Below are 23,931 nucleotides of genomic sequence, written 5' to 3'. Positions count from 1 at the left end.
AATACACACTGGCAAAGGGCTTAATATGGTACAAATCAAAGACTAATGCATTAGTCACCAATGAATAAGGAAAAAAAAAATGTTGTGAACATCCAGTGCAGTGAACGGTTAGCAGCAGAGATAGCAGAGCAGAGATAGCAGCAGCTGTCTGCTATCATCAGAACATAGCTACCTCGTGTTCCTGTCCAGGAGTCTATCTTGAAATATGCCGAAACCATTCACAGTGCACTGTAAACTAATGCCTGATGTCTCCGGCATGGTGACAGGCTTTAAATGTATTTTCATATTACCCTCCATCTCACAGTGGCCACGACTAAAGAGAGGCTAGTTCTGATCATTCGTCAATCCAGGCTGACACTTTACAATGAGTAATGTTATATGAGGAATGTGGCTCATGTGGCTTGTGAGCGAACAAACTGTCAAAAACAGATAGTCCATAAAACAGGGAGGCGCTCACAGAGGTGCCTTTGAGGAGGAAAGCAAAGCTGGGAGCTTTCTGAAATATTAAAAATGCATGTGTAGAATTTTTAAGCATCAATATACCACTGTCTAATTTACTGTTATGCTTTTGTGCAGTGACCATAAAACAATGAGACCATGGTGGGAGGATTGGCCTCTATCTCACATTGGTGCCACTCTTACATCTCTTATAAATACTGTTTATTGTCTTGCTATTACACCCACCCTGTTTCTTTTTTACACAAAATTTGTATTCCTTCTCTGGAAGCTTCACCTTCATTTACATAAGAACAATTATGGTAAAGAAACAATTACATTTTGGAAAATGTAGTGTTTCAGGGTAGTGTAGGAGGGAAACAGCTGGCATAGATCATTCAAGAAACTCCAAGCCTGTCTTTTTGACTTACTGCACATGTGAATTCACATGTGTACAAAATATTTCCTGAAGCATCTCCAAAGTCCTGTCTTTAGTGTGAAATTGCTGCCTTTGTGCGCTTTTGTAACTATGACAGCAGTTAATCACATTTTCAGTATTTAGAAATTAAGCAACTTGTCAGAAAGCAGTAAAATAACTTTTCAAAGTAATAACAGTTTCTAGTAATGCATGTTTATCATAGCACAAACAGGCTACTGGTAGCTGGGGGAAACAGCTTGGATAACTCATTCAAACAACTCCAAACCTGTGTGTAAATGTCCATGTCAAAATGGATATTATATCATTAGATCTAGAGATGTCACAATACCAGAATGTTGGTAGTTGGTATCAATACCATTAAAATCACACAATTCTGTATACCAAAAACTTTCTGAATTGATTGATGCTCAAGAAATCCAGACTGAGTCAGACTCCAAAAAACAAAAACGGCACTCATCTAACTCAGTAAGGCCCCAAAGCTTCAGCATTTTCCTTGTAGCCAAAAAATTATAATTAATTTCTAATTGAAAATATCTCATAAGTGTATCCACTGTTGTTTAATATATTAGCCTAAAAAGTGGAGTGTTTCTTAAGGATATAGAAGATAAATAAAATAAATGACTTCTTGTGTTTGTCACTAGTTTCATCATACCACTTACACCACATGTTTTGTTTCCAGTCTGTTTTTAAAGTAGAGATCAATTGTATATATCAGTGAAGGGGGAAAAAACAGCTCATGATGTATCCATTCACTATATAATTTACAACCCAAACAGTGTGATTAAATATGTATATTACTAAAAGATTTGTTTCAATTCAATTAAAATGTTAGAATTTAGCCAAATAACTTTCTGTAGAACTTCATCTCTACTTTCTGGAGGATTAAAGTGAGAGCAAAGAAATATTTCTAAATATGTTATTACCAGAAGTTTTTGTTTTTTGTTTTTTGTTTTTCTTTTACTTTTTTTGCAGGTTTGTTAAACCAAAGAAATTCAAAATTGTGTTCATAAGAACTGAAGAATGGAATTGGAAATAAGAGGAAGGATAGAATTTTTTATTTGTCTTTTATTATAATCACAATGTCTGGGACATTAACTGTCATTAGTCCATATAATCATAAAATATAAACATGGTTTTATAATGTGTACCTTTTGATGCACCAGTTCTAAGAATTGCACATTTCCAAAAAATATCAAATAAAGTTTGCAGACAAACACCTTTGTGTGACGTTATTAGTTTGAATGTTTGCTCAGTAAATCGAGATGAATATTACAAAATGTTTCATCCTGAGGAGACAGTCTGGACCAGAGGTGTTAGCCAAACAGGGTACCTAGAAACTTGAGAAACCACATAGACCATTGTGATAAACTATCCAATTACTTAGCTTTGAATATTCCCAGGCTCCAACGTGAGCTGCTGTGGCAGGTGAAGCAGCAGGAGAGGGTCAGGAAGGGATAGCAGCTAATGAGGAGAGAGATGTAGGAGAGGAAGAGGAGGAGGACAGCAGCCAATGTGTTACTGTGGGAGAGCCAGGCAGGACAGAGGCAACAGGTGGACAGGAAACAGAGACAGAGTTTGTCAAATAGCAGAGAACCTATAAACACACATTAAAACAGGTAACTGGTAGTGTAGTGGCTATTGGATTATTATTATAATTTATTGTACTATTTGATAATTAATTTCACAAACCATCACTCAGTGAATTGGCCACTTGCTGGAGGTCTGAGAGCATTTCTTTTGTAAGGGACAAATTATCATGTTTTTTTAGACGTCTGTGCGCAATGATATAGACTATTAAAAATAACTTCCATTTCATTTCTAAAAGTAAATGTAAAACAGGAAGTAAAAGTTCTCATTAGGGACTTAAAAAGCACCTTAATCAGCAATACTGAAACAGTAGCAATCAATGTACGCAATGATCTCATCATACACATACAGTATGGCTTGGAGTACTTGTGTTAATGATGTGCTGTATTGATTTTGTTACAGCACATGCAGCAGCTTTAAAATCAGACTGCTCTGGTTAGACTTCTGCAGCAGTGAATAGCACAAAACAGCGAAGGACTACTACAGTGTGAAAAAAACATGATCGGTACACGCACAGTTCTGTCAGCATGCTAAGTCATGATGCTCATCACATCATCTCCGCTGTCTCATCAACCTAAGCGGAAATTTCATCCAATCTCAAATGCCAGTAAGCTCAACCAATTATATGGAAAACATCACTTCCTTTAAATCAAGAATTAATTTACCAAAAATGTTTTGGAGCAATCAAGAACCCCTCATGTATAATCTGAAATGTGATGACTTCAGTGAGCCCTCCAGAGTGGTATTCATGACAACAATCATGACTCATCTTCAACATTGTGAAGATGAGGCAGTTCAATCACTCAGGTACCATTTGAAAAAAAAAAAAAAAAGAAAAACAAACTTGTCTTTAACATCGACATTGATATACTTGAAACAAACTAACTTTTTTCCACTTGCTAATGTTTGTACAAGTGCACCATCAAAACAGTTTTAAAAAGTTGCATGTACATGTCATTGCCATAGCAACAACTATTAAATTAAAAAGAAATAAATAAATAAAGAAAGAAAAATGGAAATATCATGTTAACATGATAATTGTTGGTGTGAAGCTGGTGCTGTTATTGGCCAGTGAGTGCTGCTATCTTTAGCTCACTCGTTTGGTCTCTGTCTCTGCCCCATCAGAAGACATGTAGGAGGAAATGACATGAAACTGCCTTAATGCAAACTGAGAAGTCTGAACTAAAAAAACCTCAAACTGAAAGATCGACTTTTCTAAGGAGGAAAGTGACTTTTCCCACAGTACAAGATGTTGATCCGGAGCCAAATTCAGCTCCATATGTCTGTCAAACTGAGTGCCTGTCTTCAAAGCTGTGGCACACAGTCTGAGGCTTCACTGTGTGGGCTAATCCATGTGTGACAAATACTGTTTGTTCACAATATTTTAGCCACAATTAGACAGAGTTAGTCAAGACATTATTTGCAGATCGGGGTTTCCAAAGCTGCTTGATGCTGAGACTCTATGTTCTGCATGATAAAATATATTTGCAGGTGAATATTTTAATAAACTGTGATGTTAGAAGCAGCTATTTTGAGCTTTTATTTACATTAACTCTCTGCACTTGTGAGGAAAAGTTGTCCCTAAAAATACATTTTAAACAATTCTGTTGTCACAAAGTGCTGAAAATATCAAATATAAGCAAAAACAGAATATTCCCACCCACTGCACATAACATGAACTTTCCTAAAATTATCCTCCTCAGTAGTTACTTCTGGTAATCAGTTTTAAGGGAGAGCCTGTAATTCTTTTTTTCTGATTGTTCATCTCTGAGCATCAACCTGCTGATAAAGGATGCGTGAGCCCCCAGCGCTGAAAAAACGCAGGTGCAACGTGGTGACAGATCATGCAGACATGGTGACACAGAGCGGCCCTGTCCTCTGTTGAACATGTATGTGTTGGTACAGTGTTACTTAGCAGGCCTATACAACAGGTTTTATCATTTAACTTTACTATGAGTGTTAATAAAGTTTCACAATTACCACTGTTTCAATCTTATAATTTTCACTAGTAATAATCAGTAACCCTCTACCAACCACTCCCCTTCTGGTAGTGATGGAGTAATGGACTATTTCTAATTGCTAGACCATCACAATGAATATGGACATAACATTGAACATAAGTGAATAAGATTCATGACATTATTGGTCTGCCAGCCTGTTTACACGTTATTAAGATGCCATGTTTTTTTCAGGTTTGAGCTGTATACTCAGTTATTCTTTTATGACAGGTTCAATCTTTGCAAAATCGACCACAGTGACTGAAAACACAAGCCTGCTATCGATGCATACTGGATGTATTAAATATTTTTATCATTCATAATTAATTAATTAAAATAGTACAAAATCTAATCTACTCTGAATGAAAACAAATAAGAGAGCTGTCTATTTCGATGTGTCTTTGTTGAGTTATCCTCATCTCATTTTATCAGACGTCAGAAAGCCAATCAGAAATATTTATTTTCCCCGGCTATGGTAATTAACTATGCTAATTATAATTCAACTACCTGAGTGTGACAGTATAGTGCTACTGTTCAGATCTACTGTTCTTTACAAATGTGGTTACAACCATTACATTATGACTACATCTACTACAGCTTTGCACACACATATAATCACCATGATGGCCTCATTTCCTACAATGCTTTCTAAATAAATTAGAGATTTAAGTTCATCCTCTACATACAGGGACTTTAATGGAAGCAAATTTGAGACGGTAATAAATATGAAAACTGTTTTTTTTTCACACAGCCGTATCGATCATATTGAGGGTTCAATAACCCTTTAGGAAGGTCATCAATAGCAAATCACCACACACCCACCTCAAACATCTATAAAGATAAAACCCCAATATTAAAGCCTTGCCCTGGACTTTTCTGCAGCACCTGTGCGTGTCAACCACTAGTCACAAACAGCGTGATCCAATGACTAACATGTGCCCACCAGCGAGAGCAAGAGGTCCTCCAAGCAGGAGAGGACACAGCGAACTGAGACTGGTGCTCGGCAGTCCATTCATCACAACTTGTCCTCCAGCACTGTTCTGTCCCGGTAGGCCTGCTGCTGCACCATGGATCAACAGAGGACATGTTGGAACAGGTGACCCAAGGCCATGAAAGTGGGTACTGCAACAGCAGAGAACCATCAAGGTTGGCATATCAAAGGCCATACATCAGGTATGTACAGGTGTCCGAGAAAATTACCTGTGATCTATGTATTGGGAGAGAATTTTCACCAGAGCCAGCTCACACTGCTGACTGTTTTCTTACTTCAACAAAATCTTGTCCTTCACTCTTTGTCTTTATGCTCTCTAATTTACTAAACTCTGTGCGCTGGCTGTAATGTAACAATCCAATAACCAAAGACCTGCAGATGGTCACATCAAGTGTTGCTGGGTGAAGAACAGCTGAAAGGACAAGGCAGAAACACAGATAATGTACAACAACACTTAGAGTCTACAGTCATGCTGCAGCAGCTCTGTGTGGCTCTACATCGTACACAGTGGAGCTTTGAGCTAAATGCTAAAATCAGCATGACATAATGCTGACATGCTGATTCTAAGCAGGTATGATGCTGTTCACCATCTTAGTTTAGTGTGTTAGCATGCTACATTTGCTAATTAAAATTCACTAAAACTGCTCATTAAAAGTAGTTTTGCAGGTTTTTGGTTATGAACTAAATATTTTGACATACTGTAATGGTTGAGCTAAATGACAAGCAGAGATGGACAGAGTAAATCTCCTCTCTCAAGATTTTCTCCGGAGCTCTAGTAATAACAGGTCAGTCAGACAATCAGGGGCTCTGAGCCTCTCTTCTGATCTGTGCTGGGGGCGGGGCTAAGAGCAGTGACAGCTTTGTTGTGACATCACAGAGTTACAGAAGTCCTGACAGCTTATTTTAAGGCTTAGTTTCTGAATACAGGCTGTGTGCATTTTTCTTTGGACTGAGGCTTTGATACTTTCTGTTCTATTAATACAGAATCTAGACCTGCTTTATAATCAAAAAAGACATGCAAATCTCACTTTAGACAACATGGGACCTGTAAAGGGAACATGAATTTCTGTACCAAATTCCATGGCAATCAATCTAATAGTTATTGAGCCAATTTATTCAAAACCTCAAAATATATGTCTTTCTAGTAGATGATGAGATATTTAACAGGATAAGTCAACTGACATCAAGTCAGAGGATCACCAAAGTCGGTAGGATTCAAACCCTGGAGTCCATAAATGTCATCCAATAGTTGGTAAGACATTTCAGTCTGGACCAAAGTTGTGGAGCGATTGGCACTGCCATCCATTCCACTAGCCTTCCACTAGCACTGGCATAACAAATAAAAACAAAAAGATGGTCAACACCATATAATATACAAAATAATGGCAATCCTTTACCTTGGTTACAATGGGCAGACTGTGAAAGGTTCACTTAGAAACACTTGTCATTCAAAAGGCCATTTACTTGAGATGGGCTGACAGAGATTTCAGTCATGACCCATACATCAACAGGACATGTTTTCTGATTTCTTTCTTTCTGAATTCTCACTGACTTGATAAGAGATGAGGCCTCACCTTTCACTTGACTCAGATTCTGTAGGAGCTCACGCCCAGATGCTATCAAACATGGCCAGCAAAGTAATATAAATAAAATTTACACAGGACTGTGTTTGGGTTTCCTAATTACTATGTGTGTATGTGTGTGTGTGTGTGTGTGTGTGTGGGCACAGTTGCACACACACACACACACACACACACACACACACATCCTCTAGTAGGCCTTATGGCTGCTTGGTGGTTTGCTAGATGGGATTCTATCATAAAACAGCCTTGTAAAAAGCTCATCTGGTGCACACCATCTGTAAACACAGATATGAAGAAGTTCATGGAGCCTGTGAAACCTGACACCTCTAAATATTACCACGCCAATGTAATGCCAGCTCCACAGCAAAGGCCAAATTAATGTGAAAAACACACATTAGTGCTGCTTTTTCATAAAGACCATGTTTTACTTGTGCGGATCCTTGACAGTAATTGCTCCACAGCTCAAGTGTGATTAATTGCAGTTTGCAGGAATAAATATGTGTTTATTTAGAGCTCATGTGAGAATCTTCAAAGATCACAGAAATAAAGACGATTTCTTAATCGTTATAAATCTTTCGGCACAGTTTGTATAGCAGTTTATGCGTGTATGTTAAGGTGGTTGTGAAAAACAAGTTATCACCATTTATAGATAGAAAAACAAATCAACTTAGCTATTGTTTCTATATTCAATTCTAATCTATTATTTATGATGTATGAATATTCCATGGACATCTACAGTATGATATAGTTTACTCATGCAGTCCGGCTTTTGTTTTGACCTTTGCACTTCATTTTACTGGCTATACATCCACTTGAACACACAATGCAAAATAAATCAAGACTGTGTCACTACAGCTCAAAATTGTGTAAAAACATCAGCTAAATGACAAAAAGAATAAATATGAACTAAAATATGAAAACAGTTAAATATTATCGTTAAACCTTATCACAGGGATGCTGTACCATATACCTAGCTCTTTTTAAAAAGGCAGGCTAGCCTGTTGTAAACCTTCTTCATCATTATACAGTACAGTGAATCCTCTGCCTACCACATTTAAATCCCAAGTGTTTTTCTCCCTTAGGGAATTCCTTCACAAGAGCTGCAAAAGAAAAAAAAAGATAGAAAACAGGAAAAAAAAGCTATGTCCACATGTATTTCTCATACAGAGACTGCAATATTCAAAAAGAAACGCAGCAGCCGAGAGAGGGAATGAAGAGAATGAAGATGTGGCCTTAAGAACACAACTGATTGAATCTCCTGATTGAGATGGTAGAAAGCTTTCTGCACATTTCTCACATGATTTAGCAGTGTGAATGAGCGCTCCCTCTCGTCCTGTCCTGATTGCCGTCCCCTCCGATTGAGCAGGATGGAAGCTACAACGTTCATCCAGGACAGATTAGGCCATGTTGACTCAACCATTTTTGATGAATTCTGATCAACAAACAAAACAGAGCTTTGACTCTCAAGAAATATCAAAGTTGAGGGTGATGGAGGGAAAAGGGACAAGGTACTGTTTGTAATCACTACACTATCATTACAACGCAGTGGCTGTGTTGAAATTTAGAAATTAAATATCTTTTCTTCCATATGCACTTCTGTTGGGCCACCGTGAAGAAGTACTTTCACTGTCAACTAATCTGAAGAACTGTGAAATGACCACACAATACCTCACAATATCCCTGAGCTGAAGCTGAAGCCTTTGATGACAAGGAAATATTAACTCAACATCCATCACTAGCTCTTACCAGAGATTTCAACCTCATGTCACAGTTGCCACAGAGTCAGACCAAACTCCATCTGCTAGAGAGAATATTTGGTCTTTTTCCTTATAGATTTATTTACACTGTTTATTCATGAAGTACATTTGTTTCTGGCCACCTGACAAGTAACTAACAAATCCAATGTTCAGTCTCCTTTTGGCTGTGTTTTGGTCTATCAACATGAAAATATGGCTCTTCAGCTGCTAATGGTTTCATTACTTTAGTTTCTAACTGTGTCTGTCTGCTGGTCAGTGCTGGGCAGTGAGCAACTGGGTTTGTCCTTACTTTTAAGCAGCCTACTACTGCTGGAAAATAGGCTGTTGAGAGCAGTGAGAGTGAACCCAAAAGTTAAAAAAAAAAAGAAAGTAAAAATAAACTAATGTTGCTGGTGTAAAACCAAAACAATGAACGATTCTACATAGAGCTGAGGCGAACTGTAATGTAAGTGATGAACCCACAGGAAATCATCATCTATGACTAACACTCTTCATACTACACATAGTAACTTGAGCCATTAGTGATATAAAAATTTTGATCGGTGCAGCTTTAATGTTTTGTCAGAAATATCCGAGTATGAGAGATGTTATTTCTGACTCAGGCACCGGAATATGACATCCTAGATGATCCCTCCTACAAATATTTAGAATCAAGCCTCAGATATGCCAGAGCCTTTGCAGCATAAACCTACAAGTACAGATGACATACAGCAGTTGGGAAAAGTTGCCTTGAACTACCATTCAGTCATACAGCGGACGAGGAGAACCCAATGAGCTGCAGGGCTGATTGCTGACTACATTAAGCCTCTTAGGCAGAACGCTGATGAATCCACTCGCTGAAATGTGAAGGTAATAGTCTTGACATAGCAAAGACATAACTCACCGACTGTACCTGCAAAGTCCCCAAATGACAGCAATCCCAAGTAGGAGCTGGACCAATATGAAAGGGGACTTGCTTTTATTACCATCATCATTACTGTATATCATTTCTGAATGTACAGCCATTTGGTTTCATTTAAATGTAAATCTGGGCACTGAACTGCGCACGTTGTCACCCACGGCAGCCTGACTATGATGATTCATTCTGGGATCGGCAGGGAAAATATAAGAGCCCCTTTACTTTCTCTGAGGGAAAATAAGAGATTTGACCTTTGTCTGTTTTCATGAAAGCCCTGTACACAGAGGAAAAAAAAAAAAAAAAAAAAAAAAAAAAACCTTGAGTTTTTTTTTTTCCTGGAAAACAAGTAGCTGCAGCTTTGTGCATCCATCCTTTGTACTCATAGTGATTTTTATTTTTATTTTTGCCCAACCTGAAGAGCAAGAACAAAGAGGTACAATCTACAGCGCAAGGTCGTAGGTGAACTCAATCTGATGAGCCTATGTGTCAAATGAGTTTTCGCCGTCAGAAAACGGAGAGACACAGCATCACGCACCATGTGGCGATGGTTACTTCAGCGAGACTTGACATAATTGTGCATCTGTGACACTGGAAGATGCTGTTTGCCGCTAATTTTTATCAAATGAGGTGACCACCAGGGGTCCAGGCATGTGTGCACTCTGACTCTCTCCAGCAAGGCAAACAGCTCCATAGTCTAATCTCCTAACATACTCGAGTCAGGTAAATAGCATTAGGAACATTTACATGGTGAATTATTGGTGAATGAACCAGTTGACTTCAACAATCCTCGGTCAAATATCAGATAATCCCCTTCCTCATTATTTTTCCTGCTCTATACACACCCTCTCTCTTGCTAAATCACACATCACATAAATTAATCATCAAGTCCCAAATAAACACGCCTGCATGTCAAATGAAATCAACAACAGCCTTATCAGAAGCCAGTTTACGCGGGACATTACAGTCAGTGCACTTTTGCATTCTCTGAGCAGGATATCTTTAAACTTCATTAGGAGATAAAAACATGGTAATGGCAAACGTGATCTATGAGGAAATTGCATCTACCATTGCTGTGCAGGAAGCTGTATCTTGTGTTTCATGACCAGTGCTGTGCGACACCAGTGAAAGGCCTTTTAAAGATTCCCCATGGGCCACACCATGCTTACTCACAGCAATGTTACACAGGAGTAGCCCTCCTTCATGACCCCTCGCCTCGGTCTCATTCCCAGCCAACAGGGCCTGCAAACCTCACCATTGATCCTTAAGAGCTTAAACCTCGCTGAGTGCAAGCTGGCACTGTCAGGTCCTGCTGCAGCCAGACCGCTGAATTTGCTGCTGTTTGGTTCATGGAGTCAGCCTTGTGGGGAAATGTCCGTGCGACACCTGTCGTTACATTTATGGCCTTTGAGACTGATGTGACGTGCAGAGAAATGGCAACATGGAAGGCGGCGGTGCTGTGTATGATGAAGCTGGCGACAGCAAAAAATGTCACTTTGATTTCTGCGGACACCACAGAAGCGTTGGTGTATTGATATTTTTATGTATCTGCATCAAGCGCTAAAAGCGTTAATTAACTGATTAATTGATGGACAGAAAATTAATCAGTGAGTGTTTTTATTGTCATTTCAATCAATTTTAAGGCAAAAATACCAAACTCTCTGACTTGAGCTTGTCAAATAAGAGGATTTTCTGCTTTTCTCTGTCATATACTGTGTGATAGCAAACTGAATACATTTGGATCGATGGTCATATTGGAGGACTATAAAGGCGCCATTTTGGCAAATACAAACTTAAAAGGTCCCATATTGTATAAAGGGAGATTTCCATGTCTTTTCTGATTATAAAGCAGGTCTAGATGCCATATTATCACTGTGAAAGTATCAAAGTGCTCAGTCCATGTTGAAATGCAGTCAGGATTTCTGTAAGTTTGTGATGTCACAACAGAGCAGTCACCACCCTCAGTCATGCCCCAGTTCCATCCCACATGGACCCACCATTCAGCCTTTCAGGATTTGGTTTCTCTGTGTGTTTCTCTGAGATCTGCTATATGTTTAATGCATTACTCGGACAACAGTCAGCCCAGGCCTTAAAACCACACAAATACCTTCTCATGGATAACAACACTTCAAATAAGCATGGGACCTTTAAATAAAATCTAAATTCTAACCATCTCCTAAGCAACAATCAGAGAACATACACTCCATTCAGACAAAGTGAGACTCGCAGTTTAGATCTTTTGCTTCTGTAAAATGTTTGATGATGACTCCTTTGGTATAGAGCATCATACACCAACTGCTCTGGGAAACAAAAGAGAGCGCGGTTTACTGATGTCACCTTACAGGGCTGCTGGGCATTGAGGTCTCTCAGTTTCAAACTCTGCCAAACCATATCATTTATGCTGCAGAACAGATTTAACATAAAAAAACTGTTTAATAAAGCATATGTGCATAGAGCCAAGCTGCACTGCTGCTCGTATGATCAGCCTTTTTATCTACAGACTAAATCACTGGTTCTCACCCATGTGATTCCCCAAGGGGTCACAAGACAAACTGAGGGGGTCAGAAGATGATTCATAGGACAGGAGGAAGAAAAAGCTTAACAAACAAATTAAAAAAAATAGTTTTTTTTTATTTTTTATTTTAGAGACGTTTCTTTATTTTTGATTTACTTGAAAAATGAATATGTGGTAAGAGCTAGTGAATAGTTCAGCCAATAACCAACATGATGTCATCACACAACCCTGAGGATGTCATCACGCTCATCTTGACTTGTGCTTGAGACTTAATATTTTTGACACAAAGTCTGAATTACAAACTACAGGTGTGGTGTCCAGGTGTGATTAGACTGCCCCTTTCTCTGCTCTACTCATGCATATGAGCAACCTGTGACTATGGGGTTAGCACGAAGACATTGGCAGGCAAAAAGGTTGTGAGCTGCTGGCTTAAATGCATTGATGTTTTTTTTTATTATTTTCAGAATCCTTTCTGCATTGATTTTTAATAGGTAGTGTGCTTTGCAAATTGTCATATTTATACAACATGACATGGCACCAATTTCCCTGTCATGAAAAGGAAGTCAAAACAAAACTTCACAGATGCAAGCTCCATGTTAATCTCTCAAACGCCTAACAACTCTGGTGTTGAGCTCACTGTTTCCTCACAATGCAACAAGAAACATAATATAGACACCATTCAACAGAATCCACCAGATATAAATAATAAGATGAAAAAGCTGCAGTGTTATTAACAGGGGACTTTGCACACACGTGTCCAGTGACTGGTGGGCAATGGTGTCATGATGATGTGACCTCAATCTATTACTGCACTCAGTTCAGCTCCATGGGCTGCCATACACTGAGTTTAGACTGTGTGGCTCCAAAGGGGGATGCTGTAATATCACATCAGATTCAGATGCCATTACTCTACACACTCACCTATAACCTACATTAAGAGGAATCGGAGAAATCTGCCCTGTGTTGCAGCCGTTCACATACAGTGGGCAGACTGAGGACTCATGAGAAAGTGTTGAAACAATTCTTCAAGTCACAAGATCATCACGGACACAATCAGATGACTGAGAGGCAAAGATGTGGAGGTGGAGTTGTGTGCTTGGGTTGTCACATTAGTTCCAAACGGCTGACTTTCAGTGCAGCAGTTTCAACTCACCGAAACCTCAGCCATAGAGAACTGCATCGAATATCCCCCGTCACTCAAGCTGAGAAATCTGCTCTTCATAAATCTGTTTTTTTCCTTCATGGCTTCTGAATCCACTTGATTTTTTTTTCTTTCTGTTGAAAAGATGGTACCTAAAACATGCAAATTGGGCCATGTACCCACTCCTCAACCAGCCCCCCACCTGCACAGCTACCCTTCACTCAGTTGCAATTTTACCAAAAAATAAAATAAAAAAATTCTTCCTCATCTTTTTGTAAACCACTGGGGCACATGTCTTGAAACAAATGATGAAAATGTCCCTCAAAAGAGCCCGGCACCCCACTGCAACCCAGCCCTATCAAAAAATCGTTTTAGGTGTGTCAGTGGTAGAATGTTTTTTCTTATTGTGTGCTCGAATTCAACATTCAGTAAATTCCCTGCCATAGCCCCTAATGCCCCCCTGTCACTGTGTCCAGCTCATGATATCAGGGAGTGCAACGTTTCCAAATGAGGACGAACGTCCACAGAATCAGTCCTGCAACTCCCAGAGAAAGACGCGGTGACATGCCTGTTGCACAGGCGTGCCTGTGTGAAAGCGTCCTCCTGGATGCAGCGCAGGCATGCTGATGGATTCATTAAAGACTGCGGGAACTCAGTGAAAGGGGGGGACAATTAACATCGATTTAAGGTGGATATGAAAAAGATAAACAGTGTGAGAACTTGGCGGCAGCCTGCGAGCTGTGGTTTGATGAATCAATGTCAGAGGCTCTGCTGCGCATTGGGAGAGAGAAAGCTCGAACAGTGACAATAAGTCCGAGGGTGAATCAAACGCCCACGTTGAAAATTGAATGTGCACAGTGATATATTTGCAAACATGTGGAAAAAAAAAACATATGAAGTAAACAAACACGATATAAATGTCACAGGTGATGCGTAACCATGAGGATGGCACATGAAGAAGGCTTTTTTGTTTTTTAAACAAGCCGAGTAAAAGCGTTTTAAAACCCAGTGACACCCAAAGTAGAGATGCGAAGCGGACGGGCAGCTCTTACCTTTGGAGATCACGGACGCTGTACAATAAACAAGAAGCAGGAGGCCCACCACGGAGAGGTAACGTCCGTTTGTCAGCGCACCCATACCGACGCGTAGCTTCCCACGGATACGCTAAAGGGGTGACGGGGCTCCGGATCGCCGGTGCCTGCTCTCGCCTCCTCCGAGCTGGACGAGCCCCGGCAGCGCACGTTCCTCCGGGAAGCCAGGGACGGGGACAGTTTTGCGCTCTGGTGGGAGGAGGAGAAGAAGAAGTACTGAACGGCTCTCGGGTTGGACTGTTGATAAACAGAGAAGAAGCATCTTCACTTCACTTTTGCTGTGAGTGTGTGCGCAGCGGGGGAGACGTGCGCTCCGAGTTTTCCCCCTTCTCCAGGCATCACCATCCCGGAGCCTGCCGCTTGCTAACCAATGGCAGAGAGAGAAGGGCGGAGAGGAGGAGACCGAGGGGTAGGCGACATGTAGGCCTAATCACTCAATATCTCTTCTTCTTGTATGCCAGCAGCCATAAGTCCAACACAGTATATTAGTTATTAATAGTGTTAGGATACACATAATGTAAAAAAGAGAAAAAAAATCACAAAGCTGCATCTAAAACATTTTCAAACCCGGTGATGAATTGTTAAGAGACAGTCAGAGATATTTCCTGTTCTGTCGCACACAGCAGAGAGAAGACGGGCTCCCAGTGCTCCCATTCACTTCTAAGCAATGTGTCCTGGAGTCCTTCTGCTAAACAGTAAAAATGAAAAACAACAAAACCTTCAGTTTTATTTGGGAGCATAGAAGAAGCTTAGAATTTTGTCCCTGCCACAAAAAAAAAAACCTTTAAAAAATATGACCATGTGAAAAAGGGAAGGTCAATGAAAGAGTGTGAACAGCTACTGTGAGGAATATAAGGCCTGATACATACTGTGCTGATGTCCTGGGGAAATTTGAAACCTCAGCTATGGCAGTTACACAGGGGTCACACATGTAGGAGAGAGCGCGGATCATCTGATCTCACACTGTTTTTTAATGTCAGAAAATAACTGCTCAGGGAAATGTTATGTCCTGTGCTACAACTAATACTAAGACACAGACTCAGTGATCATATTATTAGGTACACGTGTACAGTCTATTGCAATACAATGCAAAGCTCTGCCATGAATTTGTTCAGTTTTTGTTGACATTGTTGGAAATGAGTAAATGCAATGATAAGTTTATTACTGAGGTCATAGTTAAAGGTCATGTTTTACATTCTATCAAGAGGTGTTTTTAATGTTTTATCCTGATTTACATATAAATGAAGGGGGAGGAATATTAGAAATGTTTCTGTATTTGATGCAGTCCAGCGCATCCCTACTAACCATGGCCTCATATAAGTGAACACCTCTATGACAGTGTCAACAAAACCTGAACATGAAGCAGACGTATTGGATTGCATTAGATTGTACAAGTGTACCTAAAAAAACTGACCGCTGAGTGTCAGGTTCCTGTGAGTTGTATGGTATTTTGCCTCTAATTTCACTGAACAAAAGTATGATAGGAAGTGACACGTTTTTTGGTTCAAATAGTATTAAGAGCAGGTAAAAAAGAAATTAAGAGAGGGTAAGGAAAGACAGAGCCAGGACCAGTTAACTGACACATACTGGATCTGAAGACTACAAGAATCACAACTGGAAGAATAGCAAAACATTGACATGGTTGCAAATGATGAAGACTGCATGAATACTGAAAAAAAATTTGACTTTTTTTTTTCTTCTTCTTCTTTCTTTTTTGGTTGCTGTTATCATTTAATGTCAGAAGTCTCTTGCCAATAAATATTTAAAACAGGGGTCAATAGCCACCCGGCCTCACCCTGGTGAAATGTCCTACAGTCAAAATAGCCACACACTCTAAGGCAGCCGAGCATGAACTCTCTCATAACACATACAACTTACCACACAGTATATCCTGCATTATTTGCGTTATTGTCATGAAATTACCATTCATTAAATATGTAAACATGTTTCTATAGTGTTCCTTTTCTTCCCCTCTTTGATGTCTTCTCTGTTGCAGCTGAGGATTCAGTGTCGTGCAAATGGACACTTCACGTGGAGGACAAACGACTGTAGTGAAGGTCATGCTGATGAAGGACAGAGTGTGTAGCCACCAGGGCAACCTACTATTTGCAGTGTGCAATGTAGGTCTGTAGTCACACATGACCAGAACCATCTAACTCGTCTTTTCTTTTCTGCCATATGTGAAGTGTGTGACATGATTGAAAACTGAATAATTATGAGCGAGAGAGAGAGAGAGAGAGAGAGAGAAAGAGAGAAAGAGAGCACCTTATGCCACATTTCTAAAGTGGCAAAGAATTGCAGTAAAAATACATATTATGTGCACTTACAGAGAGGGTTAAGCTTAGTGTGTATCAACCATAATGTCCTTGTTTCATATAGATATTGGAAGGAAGGCTGAAAATCATTCTTTTTACCACAACATTTCCCATGATGAAAAAAAACAAAACAAAGCACAGGCTTCATAGAAACCCAAAGTTTTGTCCAGTATCCTGCATGTTCCTCACATATAAACCTTTTTTTAAGTTTAAGAGTTTGGCTCTTTTTAAGAATAACTGCATGTCAACACTTTCAAAAAGCCACCACTTTATTTCTTGCTCATAATCTTCGCTACTGTGTCATAACATGTCAGCATCTCTGCTGCTGATGTGTGGAATATCACTGGCAAGCTTCCCCTTCCATCAAGCAAAGCTCAGGGTGTTGCATCAGGAAGTTCTTGACCTGATTCTGCGTGGCATATATTCGGCATTCAATTATGTTTGCACTCTCATCTGACAGAGATGTGATGTTCCGTAATCAGTGTGACCAGCGGAAATCTGCTTGGAATGGCTTTCAAATTGAGTTTATGGATATAAGAAAATTAGGTACTGAGGCAAGTGACCTTCGCTGTTTCTGAATGCTGAAATTGGAATTTGCAGGTGTTTCTTGATAATAAGCATAACTTAATTTATTCATCAACTGTCATGCTTACTTGAGCTGGTCATTGATTGGTAGTTGGCAGGAAGCCAAACCTTAAATTTGAAATAATATTAAAGGACTAATGTGTAGGATTTAGTGGCATCTAGCAGTGAGGTTGCAGATTGCAACCAACTGAAACCTCTCCCCTAACCCCACCATTTCCAAGTGTGTAGGAGGCCTCCAGGGAAGGTAAAAATGCAAAAAAGGCCTTCTCCAGAACCAGTGTTTGGTCTTGTCCTGTGCTGCTGTAGAAACATGGTGGGCTCTGTGGCGGAGGACCTGCACACTATGTTTATATGAAGGACTCATTCGAAGCTAATGAAAACAGAATGTTTCTTAGACTACACTAAGGATAATGACTGACCAACCCATCTCCAACAAACAGACTCTTTAAAGAGAGCACCTTCAAAGTTTTTCTGTTGGTGAAGTGCCTAAAAATACTGTCTTCTTTCTTAGGTCACTATGAAAATATCGTTATAACATCACTGTGATATTACCCTCATACAGTGCTAGTTCCATCCTTGAATGAACAGTCAGCCAAAAGAAAAGAAAAGAAATAAATCACACACTCAGAATGAAGTCATTGAGGCTGAAGGCTTGCATGTAGCCTTGGATTCTTTTTTGGGCTGAACATCTCTGCCATGTCTCAGAGGCGTCCTTAATGTCTTTATTCTCAGTCAAAAGATGCCACTCCAGCACCGAAGTTGTTGAACTTCTCATTGACATCACTGGAAATTTAGCGTTGCTGTTGTTCATTATTGAGTACTTACCATCAATTGATAGTTTGCCAAAGTTGTGCATGACATTCAAGTTTGGAGGTTGCTGTCTTTTTTAGCCTTTACAAAACCAGACAACCCAAGACATATTGTACAAAATGGATTGTTTTTTATTCACTCAAACTAGAGGGACCATATTTTCAAACTGTCAAACCTCGACTATTAAGTGCACCACACATTCATGCACCCACAAATGCACTTATGCACGCATCATAGGTATTTTCATCAGCATGGAGGAAACCTTTCAACACCACAGATGCCATGAACGCAGCATACCTTAGGTAGGAAGGGGAAAGCCTCCTGGAGCTCTTTAGAAAAGAACTGTTGTTTCTTTGGAAATACAGCTAATCATTAACATACTGACAGGTTCCATCAGAAAGTTCTGCTCTGTTAGCTGTTCTAGCTAAGAAACATTTAAAAAGCACAAACTGGGAACGTCAGATAACCATCTCGGCCTTAGCTGACCACTTTCATAACATCCTGCTCTGGACTGGGCACTTGTGATGGGGCTACAATGGACGTGAAAGGTGCACTTAAGGACAAAACTTGAAATGATTCACCTCTTGCAGCTTTTTATTTAAAATGATTGGGAGAGCAATCAGTGTAAGTACCTCCAGCCATGCAGATAAAACAAAGTGGGCAGGCCTTTGTTTTCATGGATGGGGAGAGTTGAACGAATGGAACACTACTAGAGTTCAACAATACTTGACTGGAGAGCAGCAGTGGGATTATTGTGCAGATTGCTGAAGGGCCAACATGTCCTGTACAAATGGGAACATAAACTAATTTGCAACATAAAATCACAAAATCTTTATTGTTTAAGTGACCTAACTGTATGCAAATGTGGGACATAAGACATCACCCATGTGAAAGTCATGTTCTCTGTTCTCAGCCAAATATCCATTCTGTCTAACAGTAAGAAAGTTAAGGATTCATTTAAGCAAGGCAGCAATTACATTTCCTTGAAACTGCATTTGGCATTGTGAGTAAGTGTGGACAGGGTTGGTGAGTCAGAGCTCCTCTAAAGGCAACCATATCTCATTGGTTAACTTAAAGAACACAGCTGGTGATATTCTGTATTTCTCTGACTGTCATCAAAGACCAATGAAAAGATGGAAACCAACACTGAGTTGATCCTACAATGAAATATTGTGTGTAATGTGTGTACCCAATGCCTGGTATCCTGTTCATCTGTGCCACTGAGCTCCATTGTTGTCCAGAAACAATTAAAAACACATCAGTGAGCCATATTGTTGCACTGGGTGACATGGTCCTTCACTGCCATCAACACACAGACTTTATTTTGAGTTTATTCCACATACATTGTCCTCCTGCTGGAAATAGCCACAAGTGTTAAAAAAAATGGAGTCGCTGAAAACAGTTTCCAACAAATGCAATTTACTTTGATTTGAGAAACTAAAACTAGTTTTTCCAGTATGTGTAGGTGGTTTCTCCACTCAGCTGTGATCATAACACAGTTTTCAGTGAAAAACATGAGAGAACTTACACAAAAAAGCAAACCTTTAGAATCTACCTAACATTTTTTATTACATTACACAACTAATCACTGTAATTGATAGTAGGCAACTGTTCATCTAGGTAATTATTATGATATTATTCATAGAAAGTTAGCTTTATGTGAAAACTTATCGTCAGATACAGGAGATGTTGGCCAATTACCTTTTAATTAACCAAGTGTTCAAAAGATAAACATAGAAGGTACGAAAGAAAATCTTCACTCTGCATAGTCAACAGAAACAACGGTTTCTTGTATATTTCAGATGTAGATTTGAGGTTTGTTTTTCTTCTTTTCATTTGTGTGCAAACACTCTTTAAGGCAAATACAGGCCCAGCACGCCATCAGGCCAACCAGTTTCATGGTACATGGAAGTAACAGGAAATAACACCAAAACATGTATACAAACCCAAAATGGGTCATAACATACTGCACTGTGGTCGACTTGCCAAGAAAAAGTTGAGGACATGTTTGTGAGTGTGCTGCAACGTCTTGATATCTCCTGAATGAGACAGTGATTCTAAAACTCTCCATCAATGCACAGAATAGAAAAAAAACTCTTCTAAAAAAATATTATTCACTAGCTTTTACACATAGCTGTGGCTGGTGAAACTTGTTCACCAGAATTTAGTTGAATGTCACTTTTGAAAAAAGTTAAAAACATTAAACTATACTGAAAATCATTTGTTGGCCATTTCTTAAATGGAGATTTAAAGCAATTCTGGTTCCAAAAAACTTTAACTTCTGTTACTCTAAGAGTAAAATATGCTACGACAATGAAATGATAAAACACAGTCACAACAAAATGTCAGTATTATATTTCTACAACTTCTTTTTTGCTAATATTGAATGTTTATCTGAATCCTCTGTCCATAGACGATGCTACAGTGATGCCTGCAGAGGCTGGGGATCCCTGAACTAGAAACAATAAAAAAATATTAGGCTACAATAAAATATAATTATACAACCAATATCAGGATTCCCACCTGGTGAACTGCTGCTGGCATTATTAAAAAAAAACATTCACGTAATCTGAAATATGAAACAGAGACAATATGGCTAAATTTAATTTACCTGATAATTGATACACTGTTGGTAAAGTGCAAGATGATTCCCTGGGTGTATAGAGAGTCAGTGGTCTGTTGCTGGAGCAGGCTGTAGGTAACGACGACATGTGGCACCGCATCATGGAACAAATTCAGCAAGAGGCTCAAATATCCGACCTTCAGCAAGCTTCAAATTCCCTAGTTAATCTCTTAGCAGTCTGATCAAACTCATATTGCAAAACACTGGAGCAGGTTATCAAACACAGTATCAATCACAACAGCACTGTGGAGATCACATCTTATTGCACTTGGACTGGTGTTACTGTGCCAACACTAAAACAAGAAACATGATTCACTCAGCTGATTTTGCTTATTTACATCTAATGTGGGTGCTGGGGGAAAATCACACAAATCTAACACGAGTGAAAAAAACTAAGTCTGCATTTTAACCATTTAGTCACAGATGAAAAATACCTGGATCAAACATTGTAGTCGGGTTATCATTACATATACTCTTGTTTTTAAAGGCCCTGCAAAGACATGGTTCACCTGCACAACTGTTAAGATCTCTTCTCAGAATTGTGTACAGTTGACATGAGATAGAAAACTTAGTAACTTGTGGCATTGTTATCATTATATACTGTGGTCTTTGGTGACCTCCTGCTGCATCCCGTCCTGTGGGATGGACGGTAGTAATAGGAAAGATTTCCATGTTTTAAAACTGTTCAACTTAAAAAAAACATCAGCAGAACCAGTGAATGGATGTATGAATGGATCGTTGCTCGTGTGAGGGTTAAACAGACTGCACTGACAATGTAGCAACATATGAATAAAATGTAGGCTGAATTACCTGCACCTATGTATTTTCACTAACATGAGGCATCCAAGTCTGGTTGTTTGGTTTTCAGGCACTTCCATATTATCTAACACTAAATCAAATATATTGGAGCTTTTAGAAAAAGCGTGAATTTCCCAGTCGTATTTACAAGTCGAAGGTTGTTGTGACTGGTCATTACAAGGCAAGAAGGGTAATTACAGTTACTCCAATAGGCCATGACCTTGGCATTATTTCATCCCCAGCATAAGAGGTCTGCACCTGTGTGGGTGTGCAGAGCCTTTTGAGGATAACGCTGCCAATATTCTATGTTGTTCTTACTGTTGACAAGTAAAACAATTGGAATTAAGGATATTTACTGATGGAATAATTATTTCTGTATGTGAGGTGATGATGTTAAATGCTAGTGGCATTATAAAGGCTATATAAAACCAGTTAAAATCCTGATATGTATACCTGTAGTTTGGATTACAAAAGCCCATTTTATAAGTTTTTACGGGGTGAAGCTCTCCTGATAGATTTATTGGTTATTGGTTCCCAAATAAGCCTGCATGTTGGTGTCAACATGTTTCCATCTGTGAGGGTGGCAAAAACGTCTTCAACTTCATTTTCACACAAAAGCCAAACTTCACACTGAGTTGGTAAAATGTAGGAGACGGACAGATCTTCCGAGGAAAAGACTCAAGGATCCACATTAAAATACAAGGATGTCGCACCAGACAGGATTTAAATTACGAAGGTTGAGCAAGTTTGCTGAAAAATTGTATGTAATTGCAGTTGTTATTATCACTGGAGAGGGGTTGAAAAATGACCTACATACGCACTAAAGAAATAAATCCTGTCAGAGGAAAAGTCAGGGTGTCACCACAGCAGGATTCACGTCGCCATCTCTACAGCCTTGTGGGTAAATTGAGGTCGTTAGGTGAAATGTTACAACTTTGAAATTAGCTGCTACTACTGATAAATGTTGTTAAGCTAGTAGCATTGCTTAATGTAGCATTGCTACTTTTCAACATCAGCTATGAATATTCAGTAGTGCAATGAATATGTATTAATCCACAGCTGAAAACAGTCCTCGACAAATACAGTACAAGTATCGCTGACATTTGTTAAAAACTGCAGTGCCTAACTGTCTCAGTAAATCACCGAGCCTTGTGGGATAACGTGGGATATTTTTAAAACCTTGCATGTTCATCCTCAGCATGAATGAATGGGTTCATGGGAGTGCTGCAGATAAGGGAAGTTACAAAGTACTGTGAGAAAGACTAACACATTGTTTTCACAGGATTTACTGACAAAAATTTAAATGGAGGTCCCATCGTAGACCAAAGTGTTGGCACTCATAATGAAGGACATGATAAATGTGTTGTTTAGAGTGCAGACTTTTCACAAAAATGCAATCTGCAATACAGTTTTTTTTGTTGATTCCAATGCTAAATTGATAATAATGATATAGCTGCGTACCTCTGTATTGTATTTTAATGGAGTTTTATAACAAGATGTGTTTAAAGCAGTATGAGCTGTTTAAAAGTTATCTTCACGAATGAGAGTGCATCCAAATGCTCTTTGAATATATTGGGAAAAATGAAAAGGAATTTTGAGCCAAGAAATTCCTACTATCTGCTGCTGATGCACATTTTTACTTTACACAGCACTGAAGCTGCAGACAGCAGCCCAGCGTGCAGAGCGGCTCTGGTTTACTGCGGCTGTGAATGTATGACTCCTTCTCTATTTTGCACCATCCAACAGTAGTCTACATCACTGGTTTAATTATTATAATTTGCTGCAATATTTCAATAACACTTAACACCAACAGCTGCTGAAACTAACTACACACAGAAAGCCTATAATAAAGCCACAGATAGTGCAGTGTCCTGACTGTGGTTGGTATTGCTGCTGCTGCCTTTCTGCTGTCTGCCTCCAGCTCCCCTTCCTGTATCGATCGAGAGGAAAAAGTTGCCTTTAAAAAGTACATATCAGTTGTTTCCCTTCGTACAAACATTTCCCAATTTAATGCTCATATACCGGTACATGACATGATACAGAAAGGTCAACTCTAAAAATACCATTCATTGAAATTCATCACAGAGCGGCATGAACAGATTGATTCCGATTTCCTTCAGGGGGTTTGACAAATGTAAGAAAAGCTTTTGCTTTGTCTTAAAGAAAATCAAGAACAGCTTTTTTCTTGTTACATCATCTAATCCTCCCTGCACCCCGGCCTGCCTCCCCTAATCTGAGGCTGATCCCCCTGCCTCCATTAAACTCTGTCAAACTGAGCACTACATACAGAAAATAAAGGAGCGACTGTTGTCTATGCTGTAGGTAAACCGGATACAGCTAACATGTGCATCATACTGTCTGCATGTTGA

The 23,931-nt window shown here is 39.3% G+C and overlaps 1 protein-coding gene across 2 annotated transcripts in view; it reads right to left on the bottom strand.

The window, feature by feature from the left end:
• unc5db (unc-5 netrin receptor Db) overlaps positions 1-14,770 on the bottom strand; it is a 197,097-nt gene extending 182,327 nt beyond the window's left edge. Inside the window, exon 1 of one of the 2 annotated variants that reach the window (XM_071481933.1) lies at positions 14,393-14,770. In XM_071481933.1, the coding sequence (XP_071338034.1) occupies positions 14,393-14,477 (85 nt within the window). In that variant the 5' untranslated portion in view covers positions 14,478-14,770. The remainder of the gene's footprint in view (positions 1-14,392) is intronic. The other variant, XM_071481934.1, reaches the window with a different exon arrangement.
• Positions 14,771-23,931: the final 9,161 nt, after the last annotated feature.

The sequence above is a fragment of the Trachinotus anak genome, unplaced genomic scaffold, assembly GCF_046630095.1.
Source record: "Trachinotus anak isolate AG129_WGS33_773 ecotype Australia unplaced genomic scaffold, CSIRO_AGI_Tana_v1 ptg000008l, whole genome shotgun sequence".
In the NCBI taxonomy this organism is placed as follows: Eukaryota; Metazoa; Chordata; class Actinopteri; order Carangiformes; family Carangidae; genus Trachinotus; species Trachinotus anak.
The sequence above is the reverse complement of the archived record's forward strand: the minus strand, read 5'-3'. Positions and strand labels throughout refer to the sequence as shown.